Source organism: Oncorhynchus kisutch, linkage group LG21 (assembly GCF_002021735.2).
Source record: "Oncorhynchus kisutch isolate 150728-3 linkage group LG21, Okis_V2, whole genome shotgun sequence".
Taxonomy (NCBI): domain Eukaryota; kingdom Metazoa; phylum Chordata; class Actinopteri; order Salmoniformes; family Salmonidae; genus Oncorhynchus; species Oncorhynchus kisutch.
This window is the reverse complement of record NC_034194.2, coordinates 22,954,208-22,974,880: the sequence shown is the minus strand read 5'-3', so window position 1 is coordinate 22,974,880 and position 20,673 is coordinate 22,954,208. Positions and strand designations below refer to the sequence as shown.

Genomic DNA, 20,673 nt, shown 5'->3' with positions numbered 1-20,673 from the left:
ATATCGCTCAGAAAGGAGACATGTTCTGTCTCCTAGAGATGAACGTTCTTTGGTGCAAAAAGTGAAAATCAATCCCGGACCTTTTGAAGATGCTGGAGGAAACTGGTACAAAAGTATCTATAAACACAGTAAAACGAGTCCTATATCGACATAATTTGAAAGGCCACTCAGCAAGGAAGAAGCCACTGCTCCAAAACCGCCATAAAAAGTCTATGGTTTGCAACTGCACATGGGGACAAAGATCGTACTTTTTGGAGAAAAGTCCTCTGGTCTGATGAAACAAAATTAGAACTGTTTGGCCATAGTGACCATCATTATGTTTGGAGGAAAAAGGGGGAGGCTTGCAAGCCGAAGAACACCATCCCAACCGTGAAGCATGGGGCTGGCAGCATCATGTTGTGGGGGTGCTTTGCTGCAAGAGGGACTGGTGCACTTTACAAAATAGATGGCATCATGAGGGTGGAAAATTATGTGGATATATTGAAGCAACATCTCATCTCATCAGTTAAAACTAAAGCTAGGTTAAAGCTTGGTCGCAAATGGGTCTTCCAAATGGACAATGACCCCAAGCATGCTTACAAAGTTGTGGCAAAATGGCTTAAGGACAACAAAGTCAAGGTATTATGGTGGCCATCACAAAGCCCTGACCTCAATCCTATAGAAAATATGTGGGCAGGACTGAAAAAGTGTGTGTGAGCAAGGAGGCCTAAAAACCTGACTCAGTTACACCAGCTCTGTCAGGAGGAATGGGGAAAAATTCACCCATCATATTGTGGGAAGCTTGTGGAAGGCTTCCCAAAATGTTTGACCCAAATTAAACCATTTAAAGGCAATGCTAACAAATACTAATTGAGTGTACAGTATATACACTTCTGACCCACTGGGAATTTGATGAATGAAATAAAAGCTGGAATAAATCATTCTCTTTACTATTATTCTGACATTTCACATTCTTAAAATAAAGTGGTGATCCTAACTGACCTAAGACAGGGAGTTTTTACCAGGATTTAATGTCAGGAACTGTGAAAAACGGAGTTTAAATGTATTTGGCTAAGGTGTATGGAAACTTCCGACTTCTACTGTATATGGAGGGATATATTGAAAACACAATGTAAGTGGTGGGATAAGTGGAATGACCTCCAACCAGTGGTGAAAAAAGTACCCAATTGTCATATTTGAGTAAAAGTAAAGATATCTTAACTGAAAATGACTCAAGTAAAATTTAATAAATTTTTGCATCTTTTTGCATGTCAGCAATCAAGTTTTCAAGATATATAACTTTCACAGTAAAGAAATAGAGCCGGTATGATGCAAAACGCACCCTTATGTGATGCAAAATGCATCATCATACCAGCTGTATTTCTGTATTTTGAAAGTTATACATCTTGAAAACTTGATTGCTGACAGGCAAAACATTTAAGGACTATATCAACAATGGACTAATGAAACAAATATCAAAAGATATGGAAAGATGTTTGTTTCCAAATTCATTCTTTAAAGCTAATTTCTTGCAATTCTACACATTTTGCCAATACCTATGACCTGTTCTAATCCTATCTGGGAGATCCCTGACCTCCCGGGACGTTTTATTTAATTAATAAATGTCCCCCATCCCCCGTGGAAACCTATGGTGTGTAGTATATTATTCTACAGTATACCACTGTACAGTTTACTATACAATTCTATAGTAAGCACTGTACTGTTCTAGAGTAAATTGCTTTTTCACATGTGCTAAAACAGAGATTAATACCCACATTGTATTAGCACTAAAATGTGCCAGAGCAGGTTTTAAAGATGGGAGTCAAAGTTAGGGAAAACCATAACAGCACATTACGAAAAACACCACAAGTGACTTTCAACCAGCAGTTTCAACCAGCAGAAATGTGCGTTTATCGTACAATAAACAGATTAGATTTATGCCGAGAGGAAAACAAGAAGTGGGAAAACCTCCCCCTACTTTATCAGGTGCTGTTTCCACACAAAGCCACCGGGCAGCCATTGGATCTTTTCCAGCCCAGCATCATTAAAGTAATCTAAATGAGGCTGAAGGGTTCACATTGTGACAGGGGATTTTTATTGTCTTAAGTTAATTATTGATACCCATCCTGTTAATCAATTTCTACGTGTAACTACATTAATGACCTGAGTATGGCGCCAAGATGAGAGGTTTAGACCTGGAACACCAACAATAACTGTTATTAGTTTTACCACTGAGACCGACACAGTGGTATAATAAAGACAACCAAACAAACTAAGGTGAATTGCTGCTCTCATTGAGATAATTACAGCAGTGATTAAGATAAAGTCAGATATGTCTAGGAAATGAATAATTAACATCCTCTTTACCTGGGAAAGCCCCTTATAACTGAATATCGACAGAAATAACAACTGTTTGTGTTTTTATTAAGGAATACAGATCAAATATTTAAATTAGTGACATGGTAACAACAGAAAGTCACAAAAAAGTTACAATAGATTATTATTGCAATCACATTATCATTGCAGTGCAGCAGGTATAGTGGTGTATGTTGGGCCTTCCCCCCAAGGTCCAGGCAGTCTTGTCCCAGCGGCTGTTATTACTGAGTAATAACACATGTATAAGAGTTAATAGGGTGGTGATGGGAGAGGAGGGTACTGCTGGTGATCGTCATGGCAGCGTCATAAAAACAACATTACACCATCGTTTTACCGTAACTACTTTAGTCAGTGACTCAGTGCAAGATAGACCAACAGACAGACATAGTTGATCCATTGTCATGACACACATTGTGCAATATTACCGATAACTGTTACATAACCACAAGACATTCTGTATAGTCTAGTCCATAATCATAAAACAGCTTTACTTAAACTTTTACAATTGTGTGCAAATTTCAAACAAGTCAAAGCGTGAGACAATCATCCAGAACTAAGAAATAAAGTCAAATGTGAGCTTTCCCTAGGTTTAAACCACTGAGTTGTCACTCACCCTTGTACCCACACTGAATTAAATAGTTTAGTCCTTGGGAAAGGTCAGAGCTAACACGGCATCTTAAATTTGATTATAATTTAGACAATCTCAGAGCTTTATGTGTGCATCCTCAGTTTAAAAAAATACTGCAAATCAAATAAACAACCAAAAATCACAAGAATAATTATCAAACATAGACTGTATTTAAAATAGCATAGCTAGTATAGTGGTACTGGTCTAAATGAAACAATCAGGGATTTTACACTTGTATTTGTAAACCAAGAGAGGACAGCCAGCAGACATTTCTAATAGCAATTTGCTCTCCTTTACTTTAGCATGTCTAGCCTAGTGTGTACGGTACTTTATAGGCAAATAAAGATATAGATTTTATGATTCTGTGTCATATCATGCGCATGAACGTATACAGGACTAAGCTATGTTGTGGAATGTGTGGGAAATCCCAGATTGTTTTGAAATGGAATTGTGAAAAACTTCATCATAGACCTCCCAACTTGGGTTTGGATGTTGCAAGAAAGTAAAAAACAATCTCCAACACTTTTGATGATAAAAATACTACTTTGTCAAACACACTGTTCGGGCTGAGATACGACCAACGGTAAGGCAAGTCTTAGACAGCTTGCATTTGATACATTCTCCGATATAGCCTTTACACAGATACGTAATACATACCGTGTATATTTTATAACAACATTCCTTCATGTTCAAAATATTTTATCTGTCCTCTTTGTGGTGGAATCAGATGAGGTCAAAATTCTATTTCAGTTCAGTCAAATCTGGATGTGAATCAAAATTCCAATTCAATGAAAAAAATCCTAATTGAAAATAAATTGCATTTCCACTTAACTGAAATTTCAATGATCTCCTACATTTAAATTTACTTGACCAACATGATAAAGAAGTATTAACTGCAGTACGTTATACATAGACATTTCCATGTATTTGATTGTGTATGCTAACCACTATTACAATCACATAACTATATATATATATATATATATATATATATGAGAATAAAACCCAAGTAGCTTAAAAACAAGATTAAAATAAACTTTTCATTCAAGTTTTTCCAGTATTTGTGTGTTGTGTGATAAGCTAAGTATATTCTTCTAACATAATCAGTTGCTTTAGTCATAATTAAACATCAGTTTAAGGGGAAATATTTTAAATGAACGTTTCCCTTTCTTGTCTTTTTGAAGACTGAATGCGAGTGATTTATTCATGTCCTTGTTTACATCGTCTAAGCCAATGTGATTTATTATGACAGGAAATAGTAAGGGTGAAATTCAAAAAGTCAAATAGGGGGGGGGGGGTGCTTATATTTGTCTTGTTTCACACATGTACAAGTGTGTAACCTGTACAGTGTGTGGTGAATGGATGTGTCATTTTGCATATCCCACTCACCCCGAGACACCGTCGGAGAGTAGGGTGACGGCTTGTGTGCCAGATTCATTTCAACAGTAAGTCATTTGAAACACTAAACTTATGAAGAGTTACTGGGTTTAAGACCAGATATTCTCATTCTATGTGTAGTAATATAAGGCATCCGTCTGTAAGTCCCTACCTACATGATGTCAGAGTGTCTATTGCATTAAGCTCTGTCTGATTGGTCGACGGATAAGCACCTGAGATGAAAAAGAAGAGAGGGTGGTAATGCCGGTGAGGTTAATCGGTCAGTCCCAGAACAATCAGGACCGAATCACATGACCAGGGTGTCTGAGGTCAATCCAGAAGCTCTTCCTTGATGCTGCAGGCCCCTTTGAGGTCCCCTGGGTGATCGAAGGCTGCCTGAATGAACTGGCCAAACAGGCGGTCCATGTAGCCCTCCCCACGCGGGTAAAGGCCCTCCAGGTAGCCTATATGTCCGCCGTGGGACGTCACCAACAGCGCTACGTTAGGCAGGCGCTTGGCTAGGGCCACCGGGAGAGCTGAAGAGATAGAAGAGAAAGGGAGTGAGACAGAAGGAGGAGAATTTCAGTTTGAAGCATTTAGATGAAGACCAACAATTGATCACACACACACCAGTCAAAAATTTGGACACAGCCTACTCATATTCAAGGGTTTTTCTTACATTTGTACTACTTTCTACTTTGTAGAATAATAGTGAAGACATCAAAACTATTAAATAAACATGTGTTTGGCCAGTAACCACAAAAATATATATTTGAGATTCTTCAAAGTAGCCACCATTTGCATTGATGACAGCTTTGCAATCTTGGCATTCTCTCAACCAGCTTCAACTGGAATGCTTTTCCAACAGTCTTGAAGGAGTTGCCACATATGGCTGTGGTAACCATGCTGGTTAAGTGTGCCTTGAATTCTAAATAAATCACAAACAGTGTCACCAGCAAAGCACCCCTACACCTCCTCCTCCATGCTTCACGGTGGGAACCATACATGCGGAGATCGTCCGTTTACCTACTCTGCATCTCACAAAGACACGGTGGTTGAAATCAAATATCTCAAATATGGACTCCAGACCAAAGGACAGAATTCCACCTTCCACCATTGCTCGTGTTTCTTGGCCCAATCAAGTTTGTTCTTATTGGTGTCTTTTAGTAGTGGCTTCTTTGCAGCAATTCGACCATGAAGCTTGATTCACGCAGCCCCCTCTGAACAGTTGATGTTGAGATGTGTCTGTTACTTGAACACTGTGAAGCATTTATTTGGGCTGCAATCTGAGGTGCAGTTAACTCTAATGAATTTATCCTCCGCAGCAGCAGAGGTAATCTGGTCTTCCTTTCCTGTGGTGGTCCTCATGAGAGCCGTTTCATCATAGCACTTGATGGTTTTTACGACTGCACTTGAAGACATTTTCAAAGTTCTTGAAATGTTCCAGATTGACTGGCCTTCATATCTTAAAAGTAATGATGGACAGTCGTTTCTCTTTGCTTTTTTGAGCTGTTCTTGACATAATTTCTATACCATAAGCCGCCGTACATCCAATCGGCCTCACAACCGCAGACCACGTGTATGGCGTGTGGGCGAGCGGTTTGCTGATATCAACGTTGTGAAAAGAGTGCCCCATGGTGGCGGGGGGTTATGGTATGGGCAGACATAAAGGTACGGACAACGAACACAATTGCATTTTATCAATGGCAATTTGAATGCACAGAAATACCGTGATGAGATTTCTTTTAAGGTATCTGTGACTAACAGGTGCATTCTGTATTCTCAGTCCTGTGAAATCCATCAATTAAGGCCTAATGACTTTACATCAATTGACTGATTTCCCCATATGAACTGTAGCTCAGTAAAATCGAATAAATTGTTGAATGTTGTGATTATATATTTGTTGAGTATATACACTACATGACCAAAAGTATGCGGACACTTGCTCATTCAGTCACAAAAGCATTAGTGAGGTCGGGCACTGATGTTGGGTGATTAGGCCTGGCTCGCAGTCGGAATTCCAATTCATCCCAAAGGTGTTCGATGGGGTTGAGGTCAGGGCTCTGTGCAGGCCAGTCAAGTTCTTTCACACTGATCTTGACAAATAATTTCTGTATGGAACTCGCTTTGTGCACGGGAAAACTCATTTCATGAAGCTCCTAACAAACAGCTCATGCTGACATTGCTTCCAGAGGCAGTGAGTGTTGTAACCGAGGACAGATGATTTTTTACACACTACGCGCTTCAGCACTTGGCGGTCCCGTTCTGTGAGCTTGTGTGGCCTACCACTTCGCGGCTGAGCCGTTGTTGCTCCTAGTCGTTTCCACTACACAATAACAGCACTTACAGTTGACCGGGGCAGCTCTAGCAGGGCAGAAATTTTACAAACGGACTTATTGGAAAGGTGGCATCCTATGGCGGTACCACGTTGAAAGTCACTGAGCTCTTCAGTAAGGCCATTCTACTGCCAATGTTTGTCTATGGAGATTGCACGGTTGTGTTCTCGATTTTATACACCTGTCAGTAACGGGTGTGGCTGAAATAGCCAAATCCACTCATTTGAAGGGGTGTCCACATACTTTTGTATATATGATAAACTTTGAGGGCTGCTTCCAAAATCTAATTAAGAACCATCTATACCCCAGGCCCAATCCTGTCTCCCTCTGACCCAGGCAGTACCCACCATGTTTGGGGGAGAAGGGGTCGTCGGCCGCATTGAGGCAGAGAATGGGCACTGTCGTCCTGGGAAGCTTGTAGTTTGGGCTGGCCTCCTGGTAGTAGTCCAGACAGGACTTATAGCCAAACAAGACTGACGTGTAGCGCTCGTCAAACTCCCGGATAGTACGTGCCTGAGAGGGTAAACACACAGGAGCGTAGGGAGTGTTAGGGCACCGGCGCACAACTAATACACTCATTCTACACACAATGATATGGAACCTCATAGATAAACCATATGAAACTGGTTCTTACCTTTAGTACATGGTCCACATCCACCACAGTCTCCAACATCTTCCTGTGTCTGAGAGAAAGCGAGAGACAGACAGATATTTGGGTTGTAATCACACCAAGGCTAGTAATGACAGGTCTTGTTCCATTTTGAAAGGCCAATAACCATGGCAACAACATTCACAGCAACACGTACATGGATACAACAACTAGACGACAAGTCAGTCTTACCTGTTAATGGCTTGGCACAGGTTGCTGGCGAGGTGTCGGTTGAAGATCAGGCGGTTGATTGGTTGTTCCAGCGAGGCACAGGACTCCAGGGTGTCCCAGCTGACAGACATTGTGAGGCCGGCAACAAGCCCTGCCTCACTACCCTTACGAGCCAGGTAGTTTAACAAGAGCATGCTGTGACACAGTCAGGGATAGGAGGGGTGAGGGAGAAGACAGGAGAAGCGGTAGAGAAATACAAGAGAAGGATAGAAGATGGGGGACAGAAGAGTGTGTAGAGAGGGAGAAAAAAACTATATGAACAGACTTAAGCAGTTATAACCTCTATGCATTTTCTTCCTTTCTAAGCACTTACCCTCCCAGAGACACGCCGGTGCCCAGCAGAGGGGCTTGTGGGAAGAGTTCCTTGACATGGAGGACCACCCGCTCCAGGTCCGAGGTGTCCGCCGCACAGAAGGTCATTGGGGTCTGGGGGAGAGGGGGGGTAGGTTACTGGGGCAGGACTGGGATCATCAGTCTACTGGGAGAGAAGACATGGGCTGACATGTGGATGAGACTACGAGTCTGAAGCGCTGCACAGACCTTATGTTACATTATTGATGTGTGCAATGTAACCTTTGAACAGAAGTATAATGTCTTATCAAACTGCTTGCAAAATTGCATTGTGGCAGACCCTGGTGGAATATGCATGATAGTGCACTTAAAAAGGCATTCCCTAAATTTACCAGTAGTTCTTCTCCTCCAAACCCTCTATTGTTGAAGACCACACATCTGGGGAAACAGAGAGACAAAGATCTAATCTCAGATTCCAAACCTCAGCACAGTGACAAAGAGCCCCATGTCGGTGTTTCTCAACTCCAGATGACAGTCAAGCTACCATACTGCACTGTAAAACCAATCTAGTCCAATCCAGAACCAACAAGAACGTATTCGAGATTAAACCAAGGATTCCATATAGCATGACAGGTAAAGTGAAAGGTCATGGCCTCTCAGGCTGACCTGTATCCGCGGCGGGTGGCTTGGCTGACGGCGTGGAGGACGTAGGTCTGACGACTGTTCCCTGTGAGGCCCGGCAGGATGAGCACTGTGGGACGAGAGTAGCATTCTGGGTAGGCAGCGCTGTCCCCGTTATCTACCCAGTCCAGAGAGATCTGACCTCCGTCAGCCGTCCTGATCAACTCACTGAGGATAGTGGAGGAGACAGGGGGGTTAGTCTTTTAACTGAATACCGTTTCAAATGGTATACAGTAGGTTGGCCCAATATGCAGATGACTAGAGAGGTTATGGGTAGAGAGGAAGGAAGGAAGTTGTGGGTTCTGGGTTGTTTTACTTCCTGTAGTCGACCTGGGGGCTGGACTTGATGAGCACTCTGACCAGTGTCTGCAGCCGGCCTCCCCAGCACCAGGGAGTAGGGCTGAAGGGCTCAGCCACCACGGGACAGTGCCTCTGTAGGAACACACGGAATGCATCGCTACACACCAGGACTGGTGTCTGAGGGTGAGAGAGAGAGAGAGGACATGGGTATGTGAGCATGTGTATGTTTAAGCAAAAGGGACTAATCAAAGATGTGTACAGGAGTAAGTGTGAGAGAGACAGAGGGAGAATGAAAGAGAAGATGGAAATGGGTGAAAACAGTGTGGAATAAGCAGAGACAACCAAACAGACAATCACACACTGTGGGACATATATTCTGCGAGATGTAGTGGTTGGGCAATGGAACAACATCTGCATATGAGTAAAAGGTGCTGAGGAACAGTGGATGAAAGCATATCTTACAGGGTGCAGGCCTAATTTATATCCGATAGGGGTATCAAGTCCAATATCTATACAATATTGGGTGCTAACTTATTTGGTTCTTACAACCTGGTCTAAAAACTAAGGTGAGGGATGGACATAATGCAAGTGCCTGCAGATAGAGGTATGAAGCACTCAAGAGTAAAATACTAGAGGTTAAATGAGACGGAGCTCAAATGCACATGCTCTCAAAGCCAGAAGACAGTACCCCGAAGGCAGCTAGTCTCTGGCCGAGCGACTGACCTGGCCCTCACGGCCCCAGAGGTAGTACAGGGCAGCGGTGATGGTGGCGAGGACCACCGTGTAGGGTCTGTAGATGTTCTCCAAACACACTTTCCATAGGTCGGAGTGAGACAGCAGCATGACAGTGCTGTGATGACACACGAATGCAAACACACTCGTCAGGGGGTATTTGCGGAGGCAGAATGTCAACGTACAGAGGTCCGAGGGCGTTTAGACTCTTACTAGCTACAGAGTGCCTATTAATAAAGAGTTAAGCCTAGTAAAAAAAAATATATATCAAAGCGAAACGTTGTCACAGCAGTTACAGAACAGATACGTACTGTTTCTTATCAATGAGATGCCCTTCAGGTTACAACGTAACCGGGTCCGCGTTTTAGCAGCTTGTGACAGAAGGTCAACAATGTTTCAAGCGTCAATCAAAAGTGGGGAAGTTAGGTGGAGATTCTCAAACACTGATAGCCTACTGACGGCAAAAAAATGTTGAAACAAAGTAGCAACTCTGGCCTGCTTTGGCAAGATGATCCTGGGAGAAAACCTCGTCGGTATAGCCTACATCCAGAGAAACTCGCTCACTACTCCAAGTAAACGCAAATCGTGGACGAATACACACAAAAAAACATTAAACGATAACAATAACATATAAGTCAGTCGGCGTCGCAGAAACAGTTACATAGCCTAGCTAGCTAATGTCACTAGGGCACCCTCCAAGTAATACAGCTGTCCGTAAACCTGCCTTGACAAGAAACATCTAAAGATGCGCCTTTCGGGTGTTATCTTCTCCTCTATTCGTGTCAAACTTGGTAATTCTGCAACGAATTCGTTTTAATTGAAATTGAATCAATCGAATAAAAAGCAAGAACTCAGTTCCGGGTCGGCACCGTTATTGTATTTCTCTGCCCTTGTCGACTCATCCGTTCTTCTTCTTTGGAATTATGTTGCAGCTCAGCAGTTAGCTAGATAATGCAATATCTCCAACTGTTGGGCTGGGGTGGGAAGGGGATTGAGAGACAGACCTTTTCTCAATTAGACTACTCAACTTCTGCGCTTTCTCTCCTCAGTCCTCTCTCGCCTCCTTTTGAAAAGGGTCCAAGATAATTGAAGAGAGGATGCGATTGGGACGAGAGGTTGGAAATGGCAGCGAGTAGTGAGGACGGAATGGAGGAAAAGTTGGTGAAGCAACAGCTGTGCTGGATTGAGAACAATATGGGTGTCAGTGTTGATGGTATGGAGCGGTAGGATGAGGTTCAAGGACGTGAATGGTCGGTAGTTGAAAAACAGGAAGAAGAGAGATCATGATACAGAAAGCATTGGCGGTCTAGTAAAGAAAGCATAAGGGTCAAGGTAGGAAGCAAGAGTAATGATGTGTTGGTGGAAAGTGGTGATAGTGTTTGATGAGACAACAGGGCCTCACTTACACCCTATCTGACTAACTAATGTTGTAGAGAAAAGTGGGTGAAGTGAAATTAGCTTGGTTCATTGGAAATGGTAGTGTTAATATTGTGTGGTAGCCAGGCTCAGCAAGAGAAGATTCTGAAAATGGAAAATGGGCAGGTGATTAAAAGCCATGTCCCTGGTGCATATGCTAGATTGAGCAGAATCATCACTGGGGTCTCAATATCTATGTCCACAGATGATATTGAAGAAAATGTGAAGGGAGGCAGAGTGATTGAGGCCAAAAGATTGATCAGTAGGAAAGAGGGTAAAATAATTGAAAGCTTATTAGTGATGCTGAGGTCTGAGAAAGTCAGATAGGATTCCTTAGTTGCAATGTTATATAATTTGTCCCATATGCACTGCAGTGTTTTAAATGCCAAAGAATGGGACATGTAGCTGCTCAGTGTAAAGGAAAGAAAAGATGTGTGAAGGAGCGCATGATTACAGTGAATGTGGGAGCAATGTGAAGGTTAAATGCTGAATTGTGGGGGAGAACACTGCAGCATTTGGTGGATGCCAGGTACAGAGAGAGGCTAGAGGTTCAGCGATATAGGATCAGTCATGATGTATCATATGCAGATGCCGTAAAACAGATTGTTAGAAATACAGTGTGGACTGATGGAGCTTACATGGATGTACCTGTAGTAAGTAGACCTACTGTCGGGGCTGGTGCTTCTGGGTGAAATTAGCAATTAATTTGGTTTAGAATTTTATTTTCATGGTAGTACAGAATTGAGAAGATCATGATTGATCATACATTCCATCACTGTAGGTGGCAGCATGCACTTTAAATGTAGGGAGAGAGTCACTGATACTTCCTGTTTCAGTTTTTGCTTGTTAGCAGGAGTCCGGAGGATAGAGTTATGGTCAGATTTGGCAAATACATGGCTTTGTATTTCTGTGTCTGTAATAAGGGTGATTTTGAGTTTTTCTTCGCCTCTAGATCCACAGGTGACATGCTCGTAAAAATGAGGTAAGGAGTTCAGTTTCCCTGCATTAAAATCACTGACCACTAGGAGCGCTGACTATGGATGTGCATTTTCTTGTTTGCTTATGGCCCAACACAGTTCGAGTGCAGTCAGTGCCAGCATCGGTTTGTAGCGTAAAATAGACAGCTACGAAAAATATAGATGAAATCTCTCTTGGTAAATAGTATGGTCTGCAGCTTATCGTGGGATATTCTAACTCAGGCAGCACTAAGAAAACAATTATGAAGATTTTTCATGCAGGTGCAATTACAACTGACATTTTGAGTAATGTTACTCAACTGAAGCTCTATTGAAACACCAAATGTGAATCCCCTATGTGGGCTATCTACATCATCCATCTGTATCCTGGCAGGATCAGGGGCTCAGGCCCCTCTGCGCTCCAAAGCAGCCCGAGAGCTTCAAATTCCTCGCTATCCACATCAATAAGGAATTATCACGGTCCACACATACAGCTTTTGTAAAATGTACTTAGCAAAAAAATAAAAAATAATGTACTCACCCTAATCCTTTTCCTAACTTTAGCCTACTAAATCTACCTACATATTGAACTTATATCCTCTCAGGCCAGAGGCACAATGTATGAATTTATGTTTGGATCAGAATCACTGTTATAATCATTGGCCAGTACTTAGAATTAAGTAAAACCACAAGTCCAAATTCTTATCTCTGTCCATGGCTAATTTAGGAAAGGGCCAATTGTATCTGACCGGAGGACAACACAAGTTGCAACAATTCAATTCTGTCAATGACATTTGGCTTGATGTGATGGGTGTGAAGCCAAATCCAAACTGGCTTCCCTTGACACTTTTCTTTGGTGTGCCAGAACCATTCACAGTTGAGATCACTCAGTTTAGCTCAACACTTGGCTGTTATTGTCAACAACAAAAAATATCAAGGGAGGCCAAATTCTCACTGGATTCCCTTGCATTCAATGCTACGGGTGGCAACAATATCAATCTTTTTGACCAGACAGCATCAGCTAGATGGCCTACAGAGACAGAGGGGCGCTGTTTAACTCGCTCGGATGCTTTCTCCAGTGAGATAGACGCAGACTCTTGCAAATTGAAGGAAAAAAATAGTGTATGTTATTTGTACATTTTGTAGGGAACCACTGGCATCCATCCACTGGCATCCACAACACTGTTTCAAAGTATACAATAGGCCAACATAAAATCTAACAGACATTGTCATCTTCTCATTGGTTTATTGTACAACAACATACTTTGTCTCACTTGAATTAACTTGTTATTTTTAAACCTAATAAACATAGGTAGGTTCCAACATCTAGAGAGAAAAAAATTACACCCAAAAGAAAACAAAGAAAACATTATCCAATCACAATAAACAACTGCACATGATTTCTCACCAATGGTTACTAGTCAAATATTAAAAGGTTACTGGGCTTGTTGTGAAATTCTGCAGATGGAGGTTCTGCAGATGCGTCTGCAGCGGTGGGAGGGTGGTTTTCCTCATATGTGTCGTCCACAGCTTGGAGAATGTGATGAACTGCACTCAGCAGCAGGATGTCAGTGTTGCAGCTCACAGACAACTCACTGGAGTAGTTCTTAACTGGAAGCACATAGGACACTGGCAAACCCACCACCTATGCTGCCTTCTGCATCTGTGGCACAGCAAAACATATGATAGATTGCAAATACAACTTAAAAAATACTGTTCCATCATATTATTGAGTGAATCTAAATGGATTAAAACGTTTTTTTTTTAAACGAATTACTTAAACTACCGTCTCCTGTAGGATGCGGCTGGAGTAGACAAACTTCACATCCTCTTGGACGGCATGACACACCTGGTCCACATGGGTCAACAGAACCACCTGGGGGATGTCTGGAGAGGACGGTGTCATGTGTGTGAGGGAGAGAGTGAGAGAGAGGAATCAGTTATAGCTATGATATGCAGTTAAACATAACATCAACTGATATCAAAATTGCCCTCTGAAGTTTTGGGATGAGCTCACCCAGATCTGCAATCTCAGCTTGAAGTGTCCTCAGTGTCTCTGTAAGGTCTTCACTTGTGTACATGATTTGGACAGGCATTCAGAACGAACACCGCATAATGGATTTGGTCATTTATCGATGGAACAGGTCTGTAACCTGGAGTCTCAGCTTTGATGGGCGCTTCACCTTGAAACTATTGTGTGGGAGAATATTTTTATTGATGAGAAGCAAACAAAACAGATACTGTACATTTAGTATATTTATCGAAGTTGGTTATAACAGCATCAACAATAAAACATTTAAAAAGTAGGCCTTCCAAGTTTACATGTGTCAAATGTGGACAAACCATAGCAAGCAATATAGGCCCATCTTTTCTGATATTTATCCTCAGTAAGACTAAGGGTTTTTAAAATCTTGATTGTATTGTTACATTTAGATAGGTAATACCATACATCATGTCTCTCGGGGGCATATCCCTTGATAACAGCCAGTGCGTCTGTGAGAGTCAGGCCAGTCCTCTCGCCGTTCCCCAGAGCCAACACATCACAAAGGGTCAGAGCTGTGGGCTTCCCCCCTCTCTCTGGGTAGATAAGGAGAGCGGACAGTGTTTTGAGAGCACGTTTTTTTAGACAAACTCCGACGACTGCTAAAGAGACAGACATACCTAACACACATTTCCTCATTCCTCCCAACCACAGGGCGAGTCCTCACACTCATGAACACATTGATATGGAAGTCCAGATGTTCCCAAACATCAAGCATGTCTCTGGCTGCTACAAATTATACTCATTGGGTTTCTATCTCAGTCAAGGCACTATCTACAGTATCTTAAAGATGCTAGTGAGTCTACACCACTTGCAGTCTTCCCATTTTTCTGCCTTAAAATGTCATATTAAAAATGTTATAAAGGAAATACTGTAACTTGGAAAGTATACTAACTACATATACAAAGTTTCCATACTATGCGTTGTGCATGTAATATGAAAAATGATGAAAGTGTTTTTGTTAAGAGAGGGATGTAATTTTGACAAGCTATAAGATCATTGTTTTCCATAATATTTACATACTGAGTAGTTACCGCCCGGAGTGAGGTCAGGGAGCGTGCCAGCTTGCCAGAACCGCCCCTTTTGAGCAAACTATATAAATGATGGGTTAAGAAAAAACACATCAGAACAGAAAAACGTGCAGCTGTCCTCTTCCAAAGTGAATTGAAGTAGGACTATCCTATTACTCAGCTCAAACCATCGATACGCACACATGACACCGTCCTCTCCAGACATCCCCCAGGTGGTTCTGTTGACCCATGTGGACCAGGTGTGTCATGCCGTCCAAGAGGATGTGAAGTTTGTCTACTCCAGCCGGATCCTACAGGAGAAGGTAGGCCTACTTCAAAAGTTGAAGATTAGGTGTAGCATAATGTGTTGTAAAACCATTATATCTGCAATCCATCTTCGATCTTATGTTTTGCTGTGCCACAGATGCAGAAGGCAGCAGAGGTTGTGGGTTTGCCAGTGTCCTATGTGCTTCCAGTGAAGAACTATTCCAGTGAGTTGTCTGTGAGCTGCAACACTGACATCCTGCTGCTGAGTGCAGTTCATCACATTCTCCAAGCTGTGGACGACACATTTGAGGATTACTGCCCTTCAACCCCTGCAGATGCCAGTCCAGAGACGGTTTAATGTTTGATAAGTAACTGGGTAGAAAGGTGTTGTGCTGCAAAGCATGTGTCATTAGCAGTGTTGGGAGTAGTTACTTGAAAAAGTAATATTACATGAATGTACTTGTTATATTACTTTGTGTTGCTTTTATGAAAATAAATCTCAAAAATAAAACTTTCTGAGCCTCAGAGGGAGGGAGGTAAGCCACGCACACTCTACAAAAGATAAGTTAATCTAATTCTTTTTTTTTCTCCTTCAACCCAATCAGGAACATCTTTGTCACAACTATTTCCTAAGTGGTGTAGTCTGATCTATTCACTGATGTATTTATGTTTGCATTGAAGATTTATACCAAAGTATAGGTAGCCTCTCACACAAGACAACCTTTTTATGCACTGTGAGATGCACAGGAGGTTGTTGGCACCTTAATTGGGGAGGACGGGCTTGTGGTAATGGCTGGAGCGGAGTAAGTGCAATGGCATCAAATACATCAAACACATGGTTCCATGCATTTCATGCCATTTCATTCGTTCGGTTCCAGCCATTATAAGGAAGAGTCCTCCCCTCCGCAGCCTCCACTGGTGAGATGTAGGCTAAGCATTGTTGTTTTCATCCATTTTAAAATCAAGAAAATATCGCCCTACTTTTCTGTAAATTCAACCATCTAAATCAATCATTCCATGTGTCCTCCTTTGGCTTGATATAAAACTAATTGTACAAATTGATAATCCACAAACTGCAGCTATATTCCAGCGCACTGATCATAAAATTGAAAGTCTGTCTAAACAATGCGCAATGGTAATTTATAGTCTATATGCATAGGTAATAGACATACATACAGAACTACGAGCAGACCATGCTATTTGCTGAATCATTTCATGAAGATGGATCATTTGGAACAGGGAGATCATTTTAAGAGAGTCGGAATTGGAATTGACTATTTATGTCATCCAATGAAATGGATGTTGTTGCACAACAAGATGTTTGTAATGTCTATGTATGTCTTTAAATGGTACTGTGAGCTTTCTCATGGATTTAAATGGGGTTCATAGGTTGGTTATTTTTCAAGATACTGTCTTTCACCATTGTTATTTTTTTCTGCTCTGTTTCAAATGTCATTAACTCAGTTTTTGTTGAAACCTCCTAATGCCTCTTAGGTTATTTTAAACAACTCGCCATTGGAGTACAGTCAACATAATAGTCATTGCAATATAAAAATGTAGAACAAACTATTGTTTTGTACTTAACAGCTAGCCATCAACATGCTTCTGATCATTGGAAATATGAAAAAGTAAAGAAATATGTATTTCAATAAAATGTCTACTTGTTCCAAAGATATTCCTAGGTTTTACACACAAGAGTAAAACATACTGAGTGTTTTATTATTTCCACTTCATAAACTGAAGACAGTTTTATTTTAAATGGACCACCGTTCTGAGTCGACCCCAGTCCTGGGGATAAGCCTGGACTCCTCTTAAGTCGTGGGATCCCAGCCACTATCTCTGATTCGATGCCACACTCGTCCTTTCCCTGCAGGATCTTGAAGAAACCTTCAAAAGAGAACACAGTTCAGTAAGAGCAAGTGGGTTGACAAGTTTTTTTTACAGGACATACAATGTTTCCTTGTAGGCTGCGTAGTAACACAGTTGTTGGTACTATAAATGGAGCAATACCATTTAACAGTATGACCCTTCAATAAGTGGCCACTTTGACATTTAGGTTTCCAATGATGGACCACAGTGGTGTGTACTATTAGCCCTTAACAGTGGTGTGTACTATTAGCCCTTAACAGTGGTGTGTACCATTAGCCCTTAACAGTGGTGTGTACTATTAGCCCTTAACAGTGGTGTGTACTATTAGCCCTTAACAGTGGTGTGTACTATTAGCCCTTAACAGTGGTGATTTTAGCATGTAAATCTTGGTGGGGCAAAAAATAAACAAGTGGAATACATGCCAGCAAAGCCACAACACTAAACAATACATTCCTTGCACTATAAAGGTGACAAACGGTGCCCACAAACTGTTAGGACAGCTTTTTGTGGGCCCTAACTTATTACCACTGCTACACCTGGCTATCAGCGGAGCCTTGTCTGGCAGCGAAACAGTTAATTCAGTCTCATTTACTGCTTTATAACAAAACATAGCTGATATGGATGACTTGATTAAACAAATGTGGTTTCTAATGACAATTGAGATGTACTAACTACGACATAAAGGGACGACAAGTGGATAAGAGGCAATCCGTAATATAGATTAAGACAATGAATGACCTAGGACGGACGTAACGTTAGTCAATATAACCATTTGTTTAGCACTTTTGAAATGTACAGCGACAGAATTCAGAACATGGGCCAATCTTATAGTGTTCTCCCTGTACACCAAGTTAGAACCGTAGGATAAATAAATGGGGCATCTAATCAGACAATGAAAGCTCTTACAATATTTGATGATTACATTTCTCTAAAGCAGGTTATAGGCTAATTGACCAAATCTCACTGGCGATACTAACCTTTGGCCCTGACCACATTTAAGTCCACCCTTATAATCAGTGAAATAAATACGTTTAGTTTCCCAGGTGAACAAGTGGGATGCACTGATGAGCGCTACATCCCGAGGGGTTTGTGCTGATTGTACGGAGATTGTGACAGCCGGTTAAATGGCGTCCCTTGACAAGGCAAGAACAAGATGTATGTAAGGAGAAGTACGGAGAGTTATACCTGGAAAATGGAGGAGGAATGGGGGGGAAAAGAGAGGCAGAGGAGGTCTAAGAGAGAGAGGGAGGAACAGGTTGAGCTTGAGTCTGTTAAAAATGGAGGGAAAAGGGGAGATTGTTAAAGAAAAATGTAAGAAGAGTGAGTTGAAGACAGGAAGAGAAATGGAAGTGAATGAGGGAAACGTATTGGAAGTGTAGGTGTGGTGAAGTTCTCGGAGCCCGAGGCTTGCACCGAGGGTCAGGATAAAGATGAATCTGTGACAGTAGGAGTGAAGTTTTGGGAAAAAGTGGGCCCTTGCATTTTGGCTGATCCATTTGATGTTTCAGGGTGAGTGAAAACAGAGTTGGGTGCTGTGGAATCAGTGAGGGGAACCAGAAGTGGTCTTGTGATAATTGTTTGTGTTTCTGCTGGTCAGAGGGAGCAGGCGCTCCATGTTAAACAAATGGGGTAAGAGATGTGAAGGGCACCATTGAAAGGAGTGATTGCTGGGGTAGAGGTAAATGTGAAAGCTGACAAACTGAAGGAGAAGATTCCCGGTGTTTGATGCTCGTCGTTTGGTGTGACGCAGGCAGGGTGGCGTGAGTGGAGAAACAGAAGAGTCATTGTCTGTTCTTATGAGTTTTGATGTTGAGTCTTTGCCCAACAAATTGATGTTAGGATATATAAGTTATCCTGTACAAGCTTTTATTACATGTGTCAAGCTTATGGGCGTGTGGCACCAGTGTGTAGGAGGGAAGTTCCTAGATGTGAGAAGTGTGCAGAAGGGCATGAGACAAAGGAATGTGTAGCATTGGGGAAAGTAGTGGTATTTGTTAATTGTAGGGGTGCCCATGGGGCTGGGAATCCGAAATGTCCCGTGCAAGAAAGGCAGGTTTAGGTTTTCAGAGTTAGAGTAGTGCAGAAGTTGTCATGTGCTGAGGCAGTGAAGAAAATAGAGTAAGATGGGTCAAGGGGGGGGGGGGGTTCCTGAGAAGAGTGGTGTGAATAGAAGATCTGTGCCAGTACAGAGGGATAGGGCAACAAGTGATATATGTTTAAGCAAGATTTTATTTATAGAAATTCTTATCAACGGTACTGTAGGGACGAATCTTAAGTCGCAGAAAATACAGGTTGTGGGGGCAGCTGCAGAGAGGTATTTGTGTGTGTGAGACTACATCAGAAGAGTTACAACGTGTGTTAAGTGGTTGTGTCCCATCCTTTCAGGCTGTTGGCCTGAAGTAGGACTAAATATATTTAAATATTGGAGTATGGTATTTATGTAGATTTTTTTTGTGTGTGAGTATGGTATATTTGTTGTATTTTTTAAAATATTTTTTTAATGCAAAGAATAAGTATACTCCAGTCTAGTAGGTGGCGGTAATGCAACATTTATTGGATGCCAACTGCCGTTAAACCTCATCAAAGAAGAAGAAGTTTCGTTTCATAGTCAGTGCTGTGGGACATACATTTTCCACAACTACCTTGCGCTCCAGTCTACTTTGAGCCATAAAGGCAACATTTGTGAAGCCAGAATACAAATTAAACGATGAAAAAGCCTGGAAGGAGGAGAGATGACTAGAAACGATTCGGTTGGTCGTTTTATGTGTGGATTAATTGTCGGAGTAGAGGTCCTTGTGCATTTCATGTAAAATAACAACCTAATGTTTATATCTCAGGACAAATTTGCAGGCAACAATAAGCTAGCTAAATAGGACAAATTAGCTAGCAAGTGCAAGCTAACTAGCTAAATTGCCATACATATTTAATGATTTTCGACCTGTGCCCAAATTAATGTAATTGGTTCAGAGTTTGTTTTGATATTTTAACCTGCGTGTGGTGATCGCGTTTGGGGAAGGGGGACAAAATAAATATATGCACGATGGCGCACGCGCGCAGCCGGTTTGAGTTCCGTGTTCAGATTGAGCGTCGGGGATCTTAAAAACCACCCCCTACTGAAGATGCCATCCTCCAATTACCCATATGTGTAATGTAATGGAACTAAGTCATGATCAAGGGCTAGGTACATCGGTGATCACTGTTATTTTGTTTTCAGCCAACACTACTTCAATCCCCCTACCCTACTGTTTTTAATTTAATGAGTTTATAAAGGGAATTTTGAAGGTAACCGATGGCTTAATTATAGCCAGTAACTACTGTACCATACATGGACTAAGATGTAGCCTACTGTTCACTGTCCTAAGATGCTGGGAGTGTGCTGCTTACCGGCCCTTGGAGGATCCTGGCGTGGACTGAGAAGTAGGCTATGCATATCATTATTTCTAATATTTTAGAGAACAAGGTTGATATGGTCATTTATACAGTCAACTTATTAGCAAGGTCACATTTTCAATGACCAAATATTTACCCCACCAA

General features: G+C 41.8%; 1 protein-coding gene across 2 annotated transcripts; it reads right to left on the bottom strand.

Annotated features, from left to right (window-relative positions):
- Window positions 1-2,382: 2,382 nt before the first annotated feature.
- LOC109866455 (protein ABHD1) lies at window positions 2,383-10,508 on the bottom strand. 2 transcript variants are annotated; one of them, XM_020455135.2, is made up of 10 exons: window positions 9,892-10,508; window positions 9,572-9,698; window positions 8,865-9,025; window positions 8,534-8,716; window positions 8,260-8,305; window positions 7,890-8,002; window positions 7,538-7,711; window positions 7,331-7,379; window positions 7,044-7,209; window positions 2,383-4,896 (listed from the first exon to the last, which is right to left on the bottom strand). In XM_020455135.2, exons 2-10 carry the CDS (start codon window positions 9,689-9,691, stop codon window positions 4,691-4,693), a joined length of 1,218 nt encoding a protein of 405 aa, XP_020310724.1. In that variant the 5' UTR covers window positions 9,692-9,698; window positions 9,892-10,508; the 3' UTR covers window positions 2,383-4,690. The 2 variants fall into 2 exon arrangements, with proteins under 2 accessions (XP_020310724.1, XP_020310723.1); XM_020455134.2 differs by having other exon boundaries at window positions 9,572-10,507.
- Window positions 10,509-20,673: the final 10,165 nt, after the last annotated feature.

Bases quoted from the DNA above. Each gene is read 5' to 3' on its own strand.
- LOC109866455 (XM_020455135.2), bottom strand. From the start codon at position 9,691: ATGCTGCTGTCTCACTCCGACCTATGGAAAGTGTGTTTGGAGAACATC. The intron at 7,380-7,537 runs GTAAGACTGACT...GCTTTCTCTCAG, and splicing joins CTGTGCCAAGCCATTAACAG to ACACAGGAAGATGTTGGAGA. The intron at 7,210-7,330 runs GTAAGAACCAGT...TTACCCTCTCAG, and splicing joins ATGTGGACCATGTACTAAAG to GCACGTACTATCCGGGAGTT.